General features: G+C 36.4%; 3 protein-coding genes and 1 long non-coding RNA gene across 5 annotated transcripts; 3 read left to right on the plus strand and 1 right to left on the minus strand.

Annotated features, from left to right (window-relative positions):
• Positions 1–366: 366 nt before the first annotated feature.
• LOC106450467 (B3 domain-containing protein At3g11580-like) lies at positions 367–2,845 on the plus strand. 2 transcript variants are annotated; one of them, XM_013892131.3, is made up of 3 exons: positions 367–1,482; positions 2,037–2,230; positions 2,595–2,845. In XM_013892131.3, the coding sequence occupies exons 1-3, from the start codon at positions 900–902 to the stop codon at positions 2,646–2,648; spliced, it is 831 nt and encodes a 276-aa protein (XP_013747585.1). In that variant the 5' UTR covers positions 367–899; the 3' UTR covers positions 2,649–2,845. The 2 variants fall into 2 exon arrangements, with proteins under 2 accessions (XP_013747585.1, XP_013747593.1); XM_013892139.3 differs by having other exon boundaries at positions 399–1,482; positions 2,070–2,230.
• Positions 2,846–4,083: 1,238 nt separating this feature from the next.
• On the plus strand, positions 4,084–8,089 carry LOC125580347. Its single transcript, XR_007318093.1, has 3 exons — positions 4,084–5,684; positions 5,792–6,225; positions 7,792–8,089. It is a non-coding gene; the product is annotated as an uncharacterized LOC125580347 (long non-coding RNA).
• A 2,803-nt stretch (positions 8,090–10,892) lies between these two features.
• Positions 10,893–12,251, plus strand: LOC106422859 (protein trichome birefringence-like 8). The gene is made up of 5 exons (XM_048744066.1): positions 10,893–10,942; positions 11,043–11,432; positions 11,515–11,537; positions 11,765–11,788; positions 11,929–12,251. Exons 1-5 carry the CDS (start codon positions 10,893–10,895, stop codon positions 12,249–12,251), a joined length of 810 nt encoding a protein of 269 aa, XP_048600023.1.
• A 453-nt stretch (positions 12,252–12,704) lies between these two features.
• Positions 12,705–15,501, minus strand: LOC106422883 (casparian strip membrane protein 2-like). Its single transcript, XM_013863670.3, has 3 exons — positions 13,256–15,501; positions 13,045–13,168; positions 12,705–12,943 (listed from the first exon to the last, which is right to left on the minus strand). The coding sequence occupies exons 1-3, from the start codon at positions 13,528–13,530 to the stop codon at positions 12,728–12,730; spliced, it is 615 nt and encodes a 204-aa protein (XP_013719124.1). The 5' UTR covers positions 13,531–15,501; the 3' UTR covers positions 12,705–12,727.
• Positions 15,502–16,978: the final 1,477 nt, after the last annotated feature.

Below are 16,978 nucleotides of genomic sequence, written 5' to 3' on the forward strand. Positions count from 1 at the left end.
GATTTTCTCTTATCTACAGTCTCTCTCATGCACGACGTTACATACAAACATATAGAGATTATTTTCCTATTTATGAGGACTTTAATCGTTTAGAACCGATGCTGACTCGATTATCAGATATGTGTTCTATTTCCACATGAGAAAAGGATTATGACTCATGCAAGCCACACATTTATGTGATAAGTGAGTTTTATCTGCTTCGAGAGTCCATTATTAAGGATCTTGTTAATTAATGACGTCATAGATTTTTGTTTAACAAACAGATAACTTTCGATCTGTTCACTCATGGTAGATCTCAGACAGGGGTTTTTAATTTTTTTTCCCGTATTTATGTGCTCGTAGTTACGTGGCCACGGAAGTCCTTGTAACATAAAATAATCTGATAACAATAATCTTGGTGGTATCCCTTATATAATTTGCCAAACATAATAAAATATGAAGAATATTTACACTAAGACAAAAAACTACACTAACTTAAAACGATTTTCTTGTACTATAAATAACTATAGAACCTCTTTGGATCCAATGCCAACAAGGTTTATCAAACGAGCATTCCGATACCATTATATTTTTAAAATGTTTTAGTCCATATACATGGACTGCAAGTCTGCAAAAACAACAACAAAAGGGAAAATAAAAATAATGATTGAAAAGAAATATCATCACGCAAAACCTTAAAAGTACTATCGACGTCGTGTCATCCTCCTCTTCATCTACATCATATAGTTCCCACAGTTTTCACATCAATAGTTAACCATTTTCCCAATTTTTTTTTTTTCTACACACTCTCTTTTCCTCTCTCCTTCGTATAATACTATATTAGTACCATTACCCATCTCCCTTTCACCACCAAACCTCTGCATATCCTCTCTACTCTCTCTCACTCACAAGCAAAAAAAATGTCAGGCAACCATTACTCGAGGGACATCCACCACAACACTCCCTCGTTGCACCATCACCAAAACGACGCCGTTGTTGATGGAGAGTATTTGTTCGAGAAATCACTAACACCAAGCGACGTCGGAAAGCTAAATCGTTTAGTCATACCGAAACAACACGCCGAGAAACACTTCCCTCTCAATAATGCCGCCGATGACGTGGCGGCGGCTGAGACGACGGAGAAAGGGATGCTTCTGACCTTCGAGGACGAGTCAAGCAAGTGTTGGAAATTCAGATACTCGTATTGGAACAGTAGCCAAAGCTACGTGTTGACCAAAGGATGGAGCAGGTACGTGAAAGACAAGCAGCTCCACGCAGGGGACGTTGTTTTCTTTCAGCGCCACCGTTTTGATCTACATAGAGTCTTCATTGGTTGGCGAAAACGTGGCGAGGTTTCTTCCCCTTCCGCCATCTCCGTCGTCTCTCAAGATGCTCGAGTTAACACGACGGCGTACTGGAGCAACGGCTTGACTACACCATACCGTCAAGTACACGCGTCAACTAGTTCTTACCCTAACATTCACCAAGAGTATTCACACTATGGTAAAACTTTTTATCTCTTATCTCAATTTTTTTTTTGTTATTTTTCTCTTATCTGTGTGTCAGATATATATACACTTTCTGTTTTTAAAGATATGTGTCATAGATCATGTCTTTTCTTTTCACCAAAATATATACGTTCGTACATTTTTATTATATAGGTTATTATTTTATGCTTGGTGTTTTAGATTACCTTAAACATAATTTAGACTGAGCTTAACCATTTTAGCTGGTGGATATTTTATTTTCTTACACAAAATTGTCGGAATTAAAATCGCCCAGGAGTTATTTTATTTTATCCTAAAATATGTGACAATTAGATTAGTTGCATGTGTATATATATGTAAAATAACAACCTGAAATAACATTTTGTAATAGATATATCTCTTTGTTTTTCTTTCGTCATGTCATTTTTATTCTGGACAAGAAAATAAAGCCGCGTGCAATTTCAATAATCTTCGTCAAGTTGTAAACTAAGGAGAACCGTCCAATCAACTTAGACTAACGTGCTCGTTATTTCTTCCTCTAACTAATAAAAAAAAATATGTAACTAAAAGACGCGCGCGTGTCGCGACGGTGGAAAATTGTAGGCGCCGTCGCTGAGACACCGACGGTGGTTACAGGGAGCTCGAGGACGGTGAGGCTATTTGGAGTTAACCTGGAATGTCACGGCGACGTTGTCGAGCCACCACCGTGTCCCGACGGCTACAATGGCCAACACTTTTACTATTACTCAACTCCTCATCCAATGGTAATATTTTGTTTTTCTCATTCTGTCATATTCAATTTGCTTACGTCAAGTATGTCTATGCTACTATGCCAATAATTAAGTATTAAACAGATGTCGTGGCTGTTTCTCGAGATGAGACATAGAAACTTAGTAGTAATTTTTTAAAATAGACCTGAAAGAGCTTTTGTTTAATAAATATTGTATAGAAGGAATCAGGATGACTAATACTGCACTTGAATGTAAAGCACATGGCCAATTTGTTGATGATAACTTTGTAGCCTAACATGATTTTAATTTTCTTTTTCTTCTGTACCGTAGCATGATTTTTTATGCAGAAGATAAAGTGATAATAATAACAATAGTTGCGTGATGGTTTTGTGAACAGAATATCTCATTTGCTGGGGAAGCAATGGAACAGGTAGGAGATAGACGAGGTTGACGATATCCGAAACGAATGAACAATCTTTTAGATTTTGACTTTAGATTATGAGTCCATACTTGGCCCAGTTGTCATAGACAAACACCAAAAAGGAGGACAATTAATATCAGTATAACTTTATTATTATGTACTTAGTTATTTACTATTTAACCAATTTGAAAACAAAAATAAAAAAAGAGTAGAATTTTCTTTTTCAACATTTGAGCCAGAGAGTTAAAAATGTGTATTATTTGATGCCTGAGAATCTGAGATAACTTCAATGAAACTCGCAAAAAGGTCATTTGAGAGCTTGTATCATGTATACGTGCATGTATATGAATCAATGACGATGAAAGATGATTTGGGAAATGTTGTGATTCATGTGATGAGATTACATGAAGAAAAAACTGTGGCCCTAACACATAATTAAAGAAGAGGGCATAGCATGTGTGTAAAAATGTATGTTATGTTACAACTTACAACGCCTTCTCTATCTGGTCCAAAGCAAAACCTAAGGACCATTTTATTCTATATTACTCTTCTTTTGATTCTCTTTGTTTTTTTCTTTTGAACTGCAGAGAAAGTGTGGAAGGAATATCTGAATCATTTATACAAGATATTCATTCTGACAAAACAAACGAGTTACGGTCCCAATTGTTTCTTTGCGTTTACGTTTGCCATTTTTATGATTATAATATAACATGGAACGCAATTGCAAATGTAAATGCAAACGAAACGATAAGGACTTTGCTATTCTATGTTTTCTAGTTCGTATTTATAATTCAGATATTCTCGTCTCCTCTCTTTGGTTCCTGAAGTTGCTCTTCAAGAGTTCTCTCATCCACACCATAACAAAGAAGTCTGTTCTCTTTCTTTCTCTGGGCTGGGCTTTAAAGCCATTTGAGTTTTCGCCCTGGGTCCAAATACTAGAGTTTTGGGAAATTAACTAGTAGTCTTGGCCATTTAAAAGATTATATGTTGTTAAAAAAAGAGAAAGATTATATATATAACTACTTGATAGTATTTATCTTTTTATTATGTTTGTTTATGTATATAAGTAATATAACTACACGTAGGAACATAGTAAATTAAAAAGAAACATATGTATAAGGGCAATTCTCTTAAATAGACAATTTTTAAGTTTTAATCATAAAAATAGACCATAAGAAGGAAAATGACCAAAATGTTTCATTTAATAATGATCATAATACTTTAGATATATAAAAAAATTAAAAAAAAATTAAAAAAAAAAAAATTAAAATAATAATTAAAAATAATAATTTTTTTTTATAGTTTTAGATTATATGTTTTCAATTTCGATTTTTTTTAAAAAAATTTTATTTTTTTAATTACTTTTTTTTTTCAAAATTTCTTTTTGTAATTTGAAAATACTTTTTGAAACTATTTTTAGAATTTTTATTTTCAAATTTTTAATATTTATATTTTATTTTATAAAATTTTAAATCTCAATTCCAAATCTCACACCTTAACTCTAAACAATAAGGAATTAGTTAACCATAGGGATATAAGTGTATATTTACCTTTTTAATGAAACATTTTGGTCATTTTGATCTTTACAATCTATATTTGTGATATAAATTTTTTTAAGGATATTTCCCTATGTATAATCATATATCCATAAATTAGTCAAAAGCTCAAATCCTTTGCACATGTTGTAAAGGTAAGTCTTCATAGACTTGCCTTGTATGCACGATTCTCTTTTTAGTATGGTAATAAATCGCTTGATTCTTCAATCTCAAATTGTTTCTTTATTTCTAGTAATACTATAAAAGTAGTGATTTGCTATTGATTTTTATTATGAATTTTTTTTAGAATTTAAAGCAAAAAGCAGCATGCGCTATCATGTATCATGTATGGATAATGGATAACTTCAACATTATGTAACAATGCTTTCGTATTTTACAAGGGCAGAAACTGTAAAGCTACCCGCTTTGAAAATCAGAAGAAACTCATCAAATTGATGAATAATATATAAATAGTTTTAATGAAAACATAATAGTTTTAAATATATTGGGAAACTGAATGTCATTTAGATAACACATGTAGAAGCGAGCATGTGAGGAAACATTTTTTTATTATAAGTTAATTGCTTTTGTAATATGCATCTATTGAAATTTGTGTTTTCTCACATGGGTGAATTAATAGTGGATCTATTGATTATTAATTACGTATTTATTGCGTTCCCGGAACATATATATTTATTACTAATACTTTGGTAAACAAGATCACATATTCACAAATTTCACGTCAAGAAGGGAGAGAGATCAAATCTTATTCTTATGCCGACATAGATGATCATCAACAATCGAGTTCTCTGATGCAACTCTTCTCTCTATCTTCATCTCATTTCTTCTCAACCTTCAAGATCAAGAAAGATACATTACTCGGAATCTCTCTTCTCATTACTTTCCTAATCTTCTCCTTCGTCGTCGTTGATCTTGTCGGCTTCGAGCCTCATCTCTCTTTTGGATTTTTAGACCATCTTTAACGCTGGTGTTAAAGAGGGTTCTTAAAGAAATAAACTCATTAAATTAAATGTAAATGATATTAGAAGGAGATAATCGATCCTTATTTTGGTAATTTGGGGACCGATTATAACGTGGGTTTTGTTCCACGTGTCAAACAGAAAAGACATCATTTATTTTTTTTTCTTCTCTCCTTTCTCTCTTTCTTCTTTCTTGTCTTTTGGTTTTCTCGTTTTCTCCGAAGGGAAGAGAAACGATCGGCGACTCTCTCGCTGCTGTCGCCGTTTCCTCCGTCTTCTCTCCTCTTCGCCGTCTCCTCCGTCTTCTCTCCTCTTCGCCGTCCGAAGAACGATGAAAACCCACCACGCTCGACGACTCTCTCGCTTCTGACGGTGTCTCCTCCGTCTTCTCTCATCTTCGCCGTCTTCGTAACAATGGAAACCCACCACGATCAACGACTCTCTTGCTCCGAATGGCGTCTTTTCCATCTTCTCTCGTCTCCGCACGGTCTCTTCCATCGCTCTTTCAGATGTCTCTCACGATCTCTTCAACTTCGAGATCAACTACCCAAGTAATTAACTTTCTCACCTCATCCTTCTTTGTATTTTGTTCGATGAGGGTTTTGATTGATCTAGTGTCTAATGTTCAAAGGTGAATTCTTTTTTATCTTGTTATCAGGAAATCGAAGAAAGATTTCTCTATCGGCTATTGTGGAGAGGAAGAAGTCTCCCAAGAGACTTGTCGTCGATGAAGCCATCAATGATGATAACTTCGTTGCATCTCTCCACCCTGCCACCATGGAGAAGCTCAAGCTCTTCCGATGTGATACCATTATCATCAAGATTGGGTCTTTTTCCTTCTTTTCACTCTGTTGAATGAGATTTTAATTAGAGTTTTGTAGGTAATTGAAATCACTGATTAAATTAGGTGTTATGAATATGAAGACACTTGTTTTTTGATTATATGGTTCGTGATTACACTGAGTGCATTGCTAATTTGGTTTGCATTGATGAATCATGCGAGGAGGCAAAGATCAGAATGCATCGGGAGTGAGAACTTGAGGAGCCAAAGACAGCTTATTTCTTGGAGGCGAATCACCCCATGTCGGTTAGGTAAGTGTGCAAACTTGATCTCTCTACTTGCGACTCTCGGTTAGGTTACTAAATGCTTTTTAGAGTTAGGTTATGCTTAGTGAATATGGTTGTTAGGTTGTGGTTGTGGTTGTGATGAATGCTTCTGATAACTCTCAGTTGTGATGAATGCTTGTATTAGAGATGAATGCGTGTTAGGACTGTGTGCTTAACTCAAAGAGTAAAGGCAATTAAAAGCTTGGTAATAAATATGTTAGATAGAAGTCTACTCATCTCAACTTAACTCAAAGAGTTAAGGCAATTAAAAGCCAACTAACACAACCTTCTTTTCTTTTCATGTATTAAAACCAGGGCTTTCTCTCTTTTCTTTTCATCTTCTAACACGATCTCCCATTTTATTCTTCTTCAAACACCTTTCTTCTTCTTCCTATCTTCTCTCGCATATTAGGAAATGGATTCAACGAAACTATTTACTCAGACAGCGAATTTTGTTGACCTGTTGAACAGTCAACAAGATATTGTCCATCCTGAACCCTTTCATTATGCGAGTTTTTCATCACAAGTCCCTGGTTTCAGTACTCAATGTACTGAAACTTCCAGCTTCTGTGAAGACTCACCTCGAGAGCGCAAAGAAAGGAAGAAATGAACTCCCACAGATGATCTTGTGCTCATTAGCGCATGGCTAAACACAAGCAAAGACCCTATTGTAAGCAATGAGCAGAAAGCCGGTACCTTCTGGAAACGCATAGCAGCTTACTATGCAGCTAGTCCAAAGGTGGAAAGAGGTCAAAAACGAGAGGCCATTCAGTGTAAGCAAAGGTGGCAGAAGATGAACGATCTTGTTTGTAAGTTCTATGGCTCCTATGAGGCTGCAACAAGACAGAAAACTAGTGGTCAGAGCACCAAATATTCTTCAACGGTCATAAGATTAAGTTTAATCTTCACCATGCTTGGGAGGAGCTGAAAAACGATCAGAAATGGAGTGCCCTTGCAAGTGCTAAGCTTGATGGACCACAAACATCAAGCGCTAAGAAGAGAAGGTGTGAGGATGGAGGGGAAGAGGCTATCTCTCAGGCAACTACGAATGATGATCACCCCACCAAACGTCATGTTGGTGTTAAGGCAGCTAAAGGAGCAGGTGGTAAGAGAAACGTAGTTGATCAACTGGGTGTCTCGGAGTATCAGCGCATGTGGTCTATCAAAGAGCAAGACTTGGCGGCTAAAGAAAGACTTAAGATGGGTCTGCTCCAGAGTCTCATTGATAAAAACGAGCCAGATCTCAGTTTGAAGAAGCTCTGAAGGAGAAGCTAATTTCAGAGATGTTGGGTTAAATGTTTGTACTTGTGTCATGTTATTGTTTCAGTGTCTTTAGTCTATGTGTTTCATGTTCTGTTTCAGATTTTGTTCCATGCTCGGTTATGTGTCTTAAGTTGTTTGAACTCTATGTTAAATGCTCTGTGTTTTATTTCAATGTGAAATGTTCAACGCTCGATTTGTTTTATTTAAATGCTCAGTTTATTTTATTTCAATGCTTCATGTATTATTAAAACACAAGGAGTTTACTTGTTTGCGTGTGTGTACTTGCAGAGAGGATGTCACGAGGCCGTATGTGACCAGAGAGGATGTCGCGAGAGGCCGTATGTGACCAGAGAGGATGTTACGAGAAGGAAGTCACAAGCGTTGTCTGTATGTGTCACAAGAGATGGAAGTCACAAGAGTTGTCCGTATGTGTCATAAGATGTATGTCATTTGAGTGGTCCGTATGTGTCACAAGATGTATATGTCACTTCGGTTGTATGTATGTGTCACAAGAGTGGTCGAGTGAAACATTGATTTTATAAAGTCTATGCTTGTCTATATAATCACAAATGCTTCTTCTTTACTTCTCACGTCTCTAAAGAAAAATTGATTCTCTCTTTCTCCTTGATCTCAACAAAACCGAGATCTCAGGAAAAAAAAAAATTGATTCACTAGTGTTCTTCTCTCTTTCTCCTTGATCACAAAGCCTCATTCTTTCTTTCTCCTTGATCACTAGTATTATTCTCTCTTGATCAGAAGATCACAAGCGTTATTCTCTCTTGATCACAAGCTTCATTCTCTCTTTCGATTGATCACAATCTTCATTCTCTCTTTCCAGTCAAAAAGAATAAACACACCCTTTTTCTTATTCGACAAAAGAATCAAAAATATCAATTCTATGGCTTCTTCTTTTCATAACACTTTTGAGGGAGTAGATAATAAAAATTTTGATCAATATTTTGATCAATATTTTGATCAACATTTTGATCAAACATTTGAAAATTTAGCCATTAGTTATGATGATCAAGAAGGAAGGAAAAAAAGAAAAAAACGAGTTCATATCGAACGGAATCGTGAAGAAGGAGATGTACATTTATGGAATGATTATTTCAGTGAAACTCCAACATATCCTGAAAATCTATTCCGACGACGATTTAGAATGAACAAGCCATTGTTCATGCCTATTGTTGATCAACTCTCCAATGAAATTGAATTTTTTCGACAAAAGAAAGATGCTCTCGGAAGGCTTAGTCTCTCTCCACTTCAAAAGTGTACAGCAGTCATTCGTGTCTTGGCATATGGTTCCGCGGCTGATGTTGTTGATGAATACCTCCGACTCGGTGAAACCACTACTCGGTCATGTGTGGAATATTTTGTGGAAGGAATAATATATTTATTAGGAGATGAGTATCTCAGAAGACCAACACCAGCTGATCTTCAACGTTTACTTGATATTGGTGAGCATCGTGGATTTCCCGGGATGATATGAAACATCGATTGTATGCATTGGGAGTGGAAGAATTGTCCCACCGCTTGGAAAAGTCAATATTCACGTGGTTCGGCAAAACCCACAATCGTTTTAGAAGCGGTTGCTTCGCATGATCTATGGATATGACATGCATTTTTTGGACCTCCAGGTTCCTTAAATGATATCAATGTTCTTGATCACTCACCTGTTTTTGATGACATAATAAAAGGTCAAGCTCCAAAAGTCACTTTCTCCGTCAATGGAAGAGAGTATCATTTGACTTACTATCTCACAGACGGTATTTACCCAAAATATGCAACTTTTATCCAATCTATTTCAATACCATAAGGGCCAAAAGCAGTTTTATTTGCTCAACATCAAGAAGCTGTCCGAAAAGATGTCGAGCGGGTTTTTGGAGTCTTGCAAGCTCGCTTTGCCATTGTTAAAAATTCAGCACTTTTTTGGGATAAAGCCAAAACTGGGAGGATTATGAGAGCATGTATCATACTCCATAATATGATAGTAGAAGACGAACAAGATGGATACACTCATTTTGATGTTTTAGAGTTCCAACAAGGAGAAGACACCGGAACTTCACATGTCGATCTCACGTATTCTACAGATATCCCTTCAAATATCGCCAATATGATGGGTGTTCGAACTAGAATTCGTGATAGACAAATGCATCAACAGCTCAAAGCTGATTTGGTTGAACATTTATGGAGTAAGTTTGGACGTGATGAAGACAACAACTGAGTTCGAAATGTTTCTTTCAAATTATTCTCGATTATTGTACTAATCTTTATTTTTATGTTTTGTTTTATATCAATGTTTTAAATGTTATCTTTTAATATGTTTTATTTAATAAATGAATTTTATCTAAATTTTTTTTTTTTTAAGAACCCCTAATTAAGAAACTCTCATTGGACCGCTTAAAATGGGAGTTTCTTAACTAGAGTTCTTAACCCCACTTAAATACATTTAAAGTATTAAATAATCATTAAGAAACCCACTTAAAGGTAGGCCTGGGCATAAAATCCGGAACCCGAAATCCGAACCGAACCCGAACCGAAAAATCCGACCCGTTATCCGACCCGAATGTAAAAATACCCGAACGGGTCTTGTAGGGTGGTACAAAAAATATCTGAATCCGAAGTGTTATTAACCGAACCCGAATGGATAACCCGAAAAATCCGAAATTAATAGTCAATATAAATATTTTAAAATATATATAAGTATTCCCATTATTAAATTCAATATTTGTGGTAATATGATATATAATAATAAATATTAAAATAATAATAAATTATTTAAGTACACAATTAGTTATAAATAATATTTTATAATTTGCTCATTGAAATAAAATTCTACTCTCTATAAGGCAATACATATTGTTTATAAATGATGTTTGTTTTCATGCTTGATTTAATATTTTATTGTTATTTTATCAATTTTATGTGTGATAGATTAATTTTTATTTAATTTAGATGTTTTTCTTTATGTTTTGCTTCAAAAATTTTATTTTTTACTTCAGTTATTTTTGAACCGAACCGATATAACCCGAATCCGTACGATATATGATTACTTTATGGGTTTTGTGACGCAATACAATTTTGAACTGAACCCGAAGTGTTATTATCCGAACCCGACCCGTATTAATAAAATTTTAGTAAGGAACTTAGGAGCGTAAACCCGAAAAACTTGATTCGAACGCCAACGGGTACCCGAACGCCCAGGCCTAATCATAGGATAATCATGCTCTCAGGGAAAAGGAAGGAACCAAGAAACAACGAGGTATGTAGTCGACTATTCATACGGTAAATGGGTTCTTAGACGAAACCTATTACGGAGAAGAGTGTCGGTTTCTGGATTCTGGTTTTCGTTGTCTGAATAACGGTAGAAAAGAGTCTGGTTTTCGACAATGGCGATGGCAACCACACGGCTGCTGCGATCTTACGGAGAAGAGTGTCGGTTTATGTTTTTTTTGTTGTTGCTTGAGACTCAAGGCAATGGTCTAGGTTAAGACAAACATCTAGGGTTACGACATTGTTTTGGTGTGAAACGATTATAGATTCAACGTAAGTGATTTTCTGGAGAGGAGTCGGAATAGGAGGATAGTGTCTGTCGGAGATTCCATCGGAAGAAACCAATGGGAGTCTCTTTTGTGTATGCTTTCACAAGCTGCTTCTAACGAATCTGAGATATATGAAGTTAATGGGAACCCTATAACCAAGCACAAGGGTTTCCTTTCGATGCGGTTTCCAGAACATAACCTAACCGTTGAGTATCATAGAACCTCGTTTCTTGTCGTGATTGGTCGGCCACCTGAGAACTCACCGGAAGATGTCAGAATGACGGTTAGAGTCGATGAGTTTAACTGGCAGTCAAAAAGATGGGTCGGGTCTGATGTTTTGATCTTTAACACAGGACATTGGTGGAACGAGGACAAAACCTTTAACGCGTAAAAATCTTCATGTGAACTCAAACAAGACAAAGGTGATCGATAAGTACTCTTACCGTCTTTGTTGTTGTTGTTGTTTCAGAGGTGTCTTTTTTCAGGAGGGGGGTAAGTTAAACAAGACAATGAGTGTAATGGAGGGGTTTGAGAAGTCTTTAAAGACATGGAAGTCATGGGTTTTAGAGAGATTAGACCCCAAGAATAGTTATATCTTCTTCAGAAGCCTTTCTCCTGTGCATTATAGGTATGTTTTCACAACAATCTAAGAAGGAGAATCAGACAAGAGTCTTTAAAATTGGTTTTATTAATTAAGTGTTTTCTTTTGGTTGTTGTAGGAATGGGACCAGGGTCGGATATGGGCAAGCCCATTGAAACATTGGTCTTATGCCCCCCAAAATTTTAGACAATTTTTATATGGGTAAAAACCCCCAAATCATCACAATTTTTTTTTTTTTTTATAAATGTTCTTAAGAAATGTTTAAAACCCCCATATTCTCAGATCCGGCCCTGAATGGGACATGGAACTTGGGTGGTTTGTGTGATGCAGAGACAGAGCCAGAGATTGATATGAAGAAGATGGAATCTGATCCTGTCCACAACAGTTATATCTCTAAAGTATTGCAAGAAATGAGATATGAATATTGTAGGGTTAAGTTTATGAACATTACATATCTGGCTGAGTTCAGGAAAGATGGTCATCCTTCAAGGCATCGTGGTCCCGATGTTCCTGAAAATGCTCCTCAAGATTGTAGTCACTGGTGCTTGCATGAGAATGAGATTCTCTATCCGCAGCTATTGGCAATGAATTACCAAACAAAATGAAAAGATAATAAGTTGCTAGTGAGTACATGCTCAGCAAAATAGCAAGATAAATAAATAATTGAAGATAAATAAATCTTTTTTCCATTTGTGAAATTGCTAAATGCTTCAGTTATACACATGCCATTTATTAATGGTTTACTTTTTACAAAATTATAACAAAATGTTATTAAAATATCAATATAAAAAATATAAGAAACTCACTTAGTGGTAAACGTGACATTCATTATCTGTTTTAATCAACAGTAAGGAAACGAGTAAAATACTTAACTAGAGAAGATGCAACTTGAGAAAATCATTTCGTTTTTCTTTCACAAAAGCATCACATTTTCATTTTCCTTTTACAAAAAGATCAACACAACAGAAACAAGGCAGGACAGGACTATAATTAATAGTTTTAACAATAATGAACACATTTTTTTTTTTTTTTTTTTTTTTTTTTTTTTTTTTTTTTTTAATGAACACATATTTGTAAGTGATTAGTGCCTTTTGAGAGCGACACCGGAGAGGACGACGAGAATGATGAAGAAGACGACCGAGACAAAGGAGGAGACCACAGCTCCACTGGTTTTCTGACAGAAGTCTCCAAACTGTTGGCAAATGGGGAGCCAGTTCGTGTTCTGGTTTCCATTGTGTGCTAGATACCCTATCGCCGCAGCCGATGACGCAGCTGCCATGTTAAACGCCATTGCCGCCTGATTTAATCATATATAAATTATTTATCTATCAGTAAATCATTAGAGTTTTAGCAATATTGGTTACATAATAATAGTATTGAAGAGGTTGGAGTATGTACAGTGTCTAGAACGAGCAAGAGGAGTCTTGGGGCTGTGGCGAGAGGGCGAACGATGGTGACTACGGAGAAAGGGAGAGATAGGAGGAGATATCCTGAGATCATGGACATGGCAATCACAAAGAACCTGAAAAACAACACATGACATCATTAGGTGACTTGCGTCACAAGAAAAACAGTATAATTGACATCAGACATGTAATAAACACGTAACTGGAAAGTTGGTAGATCGTCGTAGCCAGCTTCGAACTGTAAGAACTGTGTAAAGAAGGGAAGAGTCTCGTCGCTTGTAAACATCGTTCCAGCGGCTACTGATGCTGCAATAATGGCAGCTAAACGAAGGAGGAAGTCGAAGATTGAGAGACCTCTCTTGTATCCACCTGAGCCATTAGTAGTGTGGTCTCTAGCCACACCGATTAAAGGAGCTGATCCTTTCATGGCTGAGCTAGATTCCGCAGGGACATCAATGACGGTAGATTCGTTCTTCATCTTTCTTGAGATTAATTAAATGTTTTGAGTTACTTTGAAGAGGAGAATCAGTAGACAGTTTGATGCTTTGGTGGTGAAGAAAAGTAACAAGATTAGTGATTTTTATAGTACTTTATATGGTTTTGGTAGAATCAATGGAGCAGACGAAGTGGGGAATGAAGAGTAGTTGCTAGTGCACTTATTAGTATATATGGAGTTAGCAAAGCATAATTATATATAATAATACAAGTCAACAGTCTGTAGACTTTTTTTAACTAAATATACATATATACTGGTGGTTTAATAATTTATTATCTTCAGTTATGTCAATGTGGCAACTACTACGCATGATTTTCAAACTTAACAGATAACCTAGGCGCTGAAAAGCTTTGGCTATAAAAGTATACTCCATTTACTATCATATGGCTCATTACTTAAACCCTATGTCCCTATCTGATGCAACAACTTTATCTCTCAAACGAGACGAAAAACTCCAATTAAATCCACTTCCCCCTAAACTTACCAAGAATCACTATAAAGCTAAATTAAGCTGGATGAGAGAACCAAAAAGAAAAAGAAAGAAAAAGAGTGATTTTACAAAATTCCTTTTACTAGACAAGTAATCTACAAGTCTAGTTCCTATATAGTCTTGGAAGTGAAAAAGAGAGGAAGATCTCATGGACTGACTCTCTTTCAGATCTTCACCCATATGAGTCCACAATCTGCAAAGGCATTGAATTTTCTTTAAGGACGGTACTTTTCACCTTTGCAGTACTTTTTCCACATATTCCGGTATGCGGATTCAAGAGCAACAGCAAAGGACGGACCAAGACTTATCTCAGTTTTGAAAGAGCGGTCACATCAGAAGCTGGATCAACAGATAACTGCACATACTCATCCTCATTTTAAGCAACCAGGTGTCCTAAACCTGAATAAAAAAGAAGACGGGATGTCCCGAGTAAGAAGCAATTTTGCCAAGAAACAAAAACATAACCGAGAGCTTACCAACGTTTACTGAGAAGACTGACATCAACATTATGAGCATGTACTGAACCAGCCATAATAACACATGGAACTCACATGTATAGGGAGATTCACAGGTAGTGGTTGTTCCATCATAAGGGAATGTGTCCAAACTGCATGAAATGTAAATCATACTCAAAATTTTCATAATGTCAATATATTAGCGTCGGCATTTTTCAGTAATACAATGTGTCAAACTCCATCTTTCTTCAACACTTTATCCCTAAACCTAAATGTTTTTGCATATGCCTGCAAAACCATGAGAGATTAGTTGCTCAAAAGGGAGGAAATGAATCGCTTTAACGGAAAACGTATAATACATATATAAAAAAAATTAAGAAAAGAAAAAAATACCTTAACGACCACTGAATAAACCACGACTTTGTACTTTGTGTAATCATGATGCCTGAGAAGCGCTTCAATGAAATAAGATACTGAATGAGTGGAGAAATCTGGGAAGATATATATATCCGATGGTGGTAGTGGTTATAACAGAATATAAACGGCACTTAGCACCAGGAAAGTAGAAAAACAATCTAAAACTCATTGAGGACTATAATTCCCGAGCAGTGGTCTCATGTCAGGATACCTCGTAAATAACAGGAGAGAGAAAAATCAAACCCAAGTTGTTAAAAGTTTCTGCTTAGGTGGATTTTACCTGGATTGTTTCTCGATCATGCTGGCAGCAGCATCCATTTCCCCCTGTAATATTACCATTCTATTGACTCTATTTATTATTTTTAAGGAATCATTGAGACACCCTTGTTCTAATATCAAACCTGGACTGCACGTGTAGACAACACCAAAGGTTATTAAGCGACTGGGCGAAATTTGGTTTGATTTGACAGAGCCCATCTACAAAGGTTTGGAAGTATTATTAATTAGCCACAAAATTTGTTATATGTTATAAATCTGGATGTCCATGACCCGCCCGGTCCATAACCGGCCTAATGCTAGAGAGAGAGAGAGTCGGCCGCACCCTAAAGGAGAGAGAGAGCCGGCGCGTAGAGAGAGAGTCGGCCAAACCTAGTTTCCTTTTCCTTATGTTTTGTACTCTTTCCATATTTGTATTTTTTTTCTCTAGTTTTTCTATTATTCTATGACGGTGTAATTGCATATATATAAAGGGCTCCTTATGTTTATGAATAATAACAGAAACATACAAATTTTATTCTCTTGTTTCACAACACGTTATCAGCACGATTACGCTCTAAACCCTAAGCTAAAGTCCGAACCCTAAAACCCTAATCTCATCCCGGCGATAAACCCTAAACCCGACGAACCCTAATCTGATCGAGAACCTAAAACCCCATACTCAAGGCGTTCCCGATCTCAACACGCGACCTCAGTCCGTTCCTCAGCTCGCGACTTCAGCCTGTTCGTGAGACACGATCTCAGCCTGCTCGACGCGACCCGATACCGTTCGCAGCTCGACAGCCAGCACGTTCACGACCCGATAGCTGCTTGCTCCCGTTCGCGACTCGTCTCAGCTTCAATCCGTTCGCGACAGACAGCAACCTGTTTACGACCCGACAACAACGATCAGCTCGCGTTCTTCTCTATTCGGTGATACATTCAACCCGACATTGAGGTTTAGGTAAAACTAAAACCTAAGAACCAAACCCTAGGGCAATAGATCCAATCCCTAATAACCTAAATTGAATCTTATTGCTTGATTAAAATCGAAACCCTAATTCCCTAAAGCCTAGCCGCATGCATACCATGCAAACCCTAATCTGAAATCGAAATTTGATTTGATTGTTTATGTGATTGAATGTTTTGAGTCTGATTATCATCACATAGAACCGATTGCTAGGATTGATCAATCTCATTCTTGAATTCAGTTGTTTGAATTAATAAAACCGATTGAATGAATTTGGAATCGCTTGATAGTCTTGATTAATCCCTAACCAGACTTGCTTATATTGAAACCCTAATTGCATTATCTCATTGAATATGATCGTTAGGTTGATAGTAACTAAACCCCTCGATACATTGCTTGATTGTTTTATTGAGGTTTCATGATCACTTAGAATCGTTCTTGCTATGATGAATAACCGATTGCATTAAGATCATATAGAAACCGTTTGATAAGATTGTTCATACTTGTCTCGGCCGTGCGACTTGCATCATATCCGAATGAACTGATCACCTCGTTTGGACGTGCGGCTTGTTTAAACATTGCATATCCGTTTAAGCTTGTTTTGATTGCATCATATAGAGAACATTGAACACTATAATCTTAAAGATAAAACATATGATTTCAGATGTCGAAAATCAACAACTTGGATTTTGTTGCCCTAAATCTCTGGAGATAATTACTTGCAATGGGCACTTGATACTAAGACCATCATGAAATCCAATGGACTCTGTGAATGTATCACCGAAGATAATAATGCAAGTGAGAAAGATAGATACAATGCGATATTGATTATACGCCATCATC

Source organism: Brassica napus, chromosome C1 (genome assembly GCF_020379485.1).
Source record: "Brassica napus cultivar Da-Ae chromosome C1, Da-Ae, whole genome shotgun sequence".
In the NCBI taxonomy this organism is placed as follows: Eukaryota; Viridiplantae; Streptophyta; class Magnoliopsida; order Brassicales; family Brassicaceae; genus Brassica; species Brassica napus.

Excerpts from the sequence above, each read along its gene's own strand:
- LOC106422859 (XM_048744066.1), top strand. The coding sequence starts at position 10,893 with ATGGCGATGGCAACCACACGGCTGCTGCGATCTTACGGAGAAGAGTGT. Across the intron at positions 11,433-11,514 it reads GAGGACAAAACCTTTAACGC|AGGTGTCTTTTTTCAGGAGG; the intron begins GTAAAAATCTTC and ends TTGTTGTTTCAG. Across the intron at positions 11,789-11,928 it reads GGGACCAGGGTCGGATATGG|ATCCGGCCCTGAATGGGACA; the intron begins GCAAGCCCATTG and ends CCATATTCTCAG.
- LOC106422883 (XM_013863670.3), bottom strand. The coding sequence starts at position 13,530 with ATGAAGAACGAATCTACCGTCATTGATGTCCCTGCGGAATCTAGCTCA. Across the intron at positions 13,169-13,255 it reads GACGATCTACCAACTTTCCA|GTTCTTTGTGATTGCCATGT; the intron begins GTTACGTGTTTA and ends GTTGTTTTTCAG. Across the intron at positions 12,944-13,044 it reads TCTTGCTCGTTCTAGACACT|GCGGCAATGGCGTTTAACAT; the intron begins GTACATACTCCA and ends TGATTAAATCAG.
- LOC106450467 (XM_013892131.3), top strand. The coding sequence starts at position 900 with ATGTCAGGCAACCATTACTCGAGGGACATCCACCACAACACTCCCTCG. Across the intron at positions 1,483-2,036 it reads CCAAGAGTATTCACACTATG|ACGCGCGCGTGTCGCGACGG; the intron begins GTAAAACTTTTT and ends TGTAACTAAAAG. Across the intron at positions 2,231-2,594 it reads ACTCAACTCCTCATCCAATG|AATATCTCATTTGCTGGGGA; the intron begins GTAATATTTTGT and ends TTTTGTGAACAG.